Source organism: Aplysia californica, unplaced genomic scaffold (assembly GCF_000002075.1).
Source record: "Aplysia californica isolate F4 #8 unplaced genomic scaffold, AplCal3.0 scaffold00122, whole genome shotgun sequence".
In the NCBI taxonomy this organism is placed as follows: domain Eukaryota; kingdom Metazoa; phylum Mollusca; class Gastropoda; order Aplysiida; family Aplysiidae; genus Aplysia; species Aplysia californica.
Window position 1 is genome coordinate 582,210 of NW_004797392.1, and position 3,531 is coordinate 585,740.

Sequence of the window (3,531 nt, forward strand, 5' to 3'; positions counted from 1 at the left end):
CACACAAACAAATAAATACATACATAAATACATAGAAGCAATTTATTTTTTAAAGATTTAAATGAAAAATAAATAGAAATAAAAATAATCCCATCGAAAGAGGATACAATATCTAGATCTAGCTAACTAAAAGAAATATAAAAAATCAGGAAGTGAAAACTATAGTAAAAACCCTAATAGAAATCAGTAAATAAATAAAATTCCCATTGTACAATTTATTTTGTTCTCCAGGTGTTGCTCAAAACTATATAGAAAAAGAATGACTCAACGGTCCTGTTAGTGTGGCATCGACTTGGAGAACTATAACAACACAGTACAAGAACAGACTCATCCTGTCCGTTACATCAGAATTACAAAGTTCTATCTGCTCTGTACCCAATTTTGAGAATTTTGAGGTACAAAATGTTTGGGTTTCACAACATGTCAATCTTTTTCCAATGCAGTTGTTTGAATATCTTGAAAACGACTCTTAATATTCTTACCAATTTTTTAAAGACCAGGTACAGCATTTACTTTCAAACCTCATGGTCTTAGTTACTCAAAACAGCCAAAAATGTCAGACAGAACTTTGTAATTCTGAGGTGGCGATTTTTCTCTACTGCCTGTTGGAAGCTACATTGACTTACACTGATTATGCCGTCTTTGAGAGTGACATTCCACAGTTCAAGAACAAGGTCATCGCGTGTTTCGGTAACTGGGCCTGTATAGTTGGTGGCAAGCATGTACTGAGCGTACTTAACTTTGTTCACCTTGATGTCAGCAAGCTGAGGACAAGTATGGAAAACGATTTTGTTGGGCTTTTTTTTTGTCAAGCATCTTTTTTTTTGGAGGGGGGCTGTGGTAATTCTATGCCTTTTTGCGAAGTTTGTTTTATTGGAAAATATTGTAATACAAGTGGCTTAAAAAGTACTGGCCTGCATTTCCAGGAGGTGAGCTTTCACCTGGGTTAGGCTCTGTTTACGTTGGTTTGAGACATGCCTACATTCTTAAGGTAGCACGTTGTGGTAAAGGTCCACGTCAGCCCTCAACTCGGAACTTACTTGGCCAACCACTCACACCCAACATGTCCACTCCCTGTGCGGCTGATATGAGAGGAGCCGTGACGTCATGGGAGGAAGACATATTAATTAAGAACTTGGGGGGGGGGGTGAAGTAGACATTTATCAGTTAATTCTAATCGACGTCCCCACCCCTAAAAAGAATCCCCCAGTCACACCATGGCCCATTCTCAAGAACGTTATTTGTCCTGTGCTTCTGAATTGCTCATAGACAGATCATTTTATTATTACTACGCTGTGAGCACTATTACTATTATTATTATTTATTATTTTTATTATTATTATCATCATCATCATTGTCATCATCATCATTATTATTATAATATTATTACTCTGTATTGATCCAACCATCCATCCATCCAACCATCCATCCATCCGTCTTTCTACGTGTTTACCTGTCTGCCTATCTACTCATATCCATTTCTCAGTATGTAACTATCAGTCATTACTTCTTGTTTCTGTCCAGCTGTCATTTATGACCCCATTATTATCGTACCTTGAAGAACGCGAAGACATTGTAGATACCTATACGGTATCCTAATAACATGGCGACATTCCTGCAATCCTCTGGATCCACGCCCATCCCCAGGGCAACAGGATACAGCAGGTAGGAGGAGATGTACTGAGGACGACACAGAAAATGAGACGACTTACAATGTTTTGTATTGATGGTATCGAAATGTGGTTAACCTTTTCACTGCATTGCGAGTCCTGTTTTTTAAATTAAACTCCGTAATTCTACGAAATATATCAAGACAGTTTCGGGTCAAGCACGGAGGGGGTTAAGAATAAACCCATAGCATTGTCATTAGCGCTATATGGGTACCCAGCAATGGAAAGCGAAAGATCTTTACAGTTTGTTAGTGTTTGAGCGCTTAATCAGCTGTTTGCACTGTATGCTTCCTGGGAAGCTGAAAATGTTTCTGAGTGTTCAATGTTCTGCTGGGATAATGATAATAATATAGTGGAAAGGGTAATTAGAGCTCGCTGTTGAGAGGGGGTATTCTTCACACAAATGCTATTTATTATTATACAGTGGCGTCCAAAAGAAACTTGAAAATATAATCACCCTATCATCGTATTAAAGCGTCGCATTACCAATTTATGCAGCATACCAATTTAAAGCTAAATAAATTAAGCATCATCTAACAAACTATTGGATCATCTATATTGAAAGACGCCCGAGAAATGTATTGAATGCCAAATGAAAAGAGAATGTTATTGTCCCTGAGTTGAACAGCATCTTCTGATGATATTTTCATACATATTGGAGAACAGAGTAGTTACAAATACCATACAAAACCTAGACTTAACATAGCATGTGTTCATTAGTATTAATTTTTTTGTTTGTTTAGGAGGTAATGGTTTTGTGTCGAGCACGAAACCTTTTTTTAACATGGACTGTGTTAGTTAGGTTTTTGGACATAATTATCTGTCAGTGAGAAAAGAGGCCACAAAACTGCACTGGTTTTGGGTGGTCTGGGGTGGAATGACAGGCTGACTGTGCATAGCTCTGGATAGAGTTAGGAGCTTTCCTGGTACATAGCTGTGCAGTCACGGTCAGCCAGTTTTCGACAGAGTTGTCAACAAAACCAAGTTTGCTCACCATCGTATTGGTTTTGTCGAGCATGTACGCTTTATTTCGATTGCTCAATCATGAGTGTATAACTATCTTTCACATTAGAGTAAAACACAAAGGTAAACTGAATTTCACAATTTTCACCTGGAAGAATATACAGGAAACTTCGGACACATTGTTACCTCTATCTTCAAGTTGTCGATCGATCCCTACCCAGTCTCCAAACCAGCTGAGAGTGTGTCAACATGATCTGAATTTATTTCACCATTCACAACAGAAACAATATCCGGGACACTTCGGACACATACCTCTATATTTAATTTGTCGATTCCTACTCGATCTCCAAATAAACCAACCGAGAGTGTGTCAAGGTAAACTGAATCTATTTCACAGTAGTCCCACCCGGATGAACACCTAGGACACTTCGGATACACACCTCTATGGTTACGTTGTCGATTCCTACTCGATCACCAAACCAGCTGAGAGTGTGGTTGACCCAGGCGATGAAGGAGTAAAAGGCAAATAGCACGACGCAAATGTTCCCAACAACGGACAACATGGTCAGGGCTCCCGTTTGGGCTGCATCCATGGCGTTGATGTATTTGCTGAGGAAAAAAACCAAAACAAAGAGGATAAACTCATTGGGGAAATACTGCTTTACGCACATTGTAAAAGAAGAGCAATAATTTCATAAGTCATATAGATTTTATTTTAAGATTAGCTTTCTCTCTATCTTTAAGACGGAAGGTGAAAAAGGTTATCTAACCAATAAGAGACACTGCATTACAAATATGCTGTTACAATAACATGCACGTAGATTAGAATCTACCTATCTGTCTGTCATATACCCACTCTATGTCTCTCCCCCTCCTCCTCCTCCTCTCTCTCTCTCTC

The 3,531-nt window shown here is 38.7% G+C and overlaps 1 protein-coding gene across 1 annotated transcript in view; it reads right to left on the minus strand.

Moving 5' to 3' along the window:
• LOC101851260 (solute carrier family 28 member 3-like) overlaps positions 1-3,531 on the minus strand; it is a 17,408-nt gene that overhangs the window by 970 nt on the left and 12,907 nt on the right. The window contains exons 10-12 of the mRNA XM_035969163.1: positions 3,101-3,242; positions 1,555-1,680; positions 627-764 (exon numbers count right to left, since the gene is read on the minus strand). Coding sequence (XP_035825056.1) covers positions 627-764; positions 1,555-1,680; positions 3,101-3,242 — 406 coding nt within the window. The remainder of the gene's footprint in view (positions 1-626; positions 765-1,554; positions 1,681-3,100; positions 3,243-3,531) is intronic.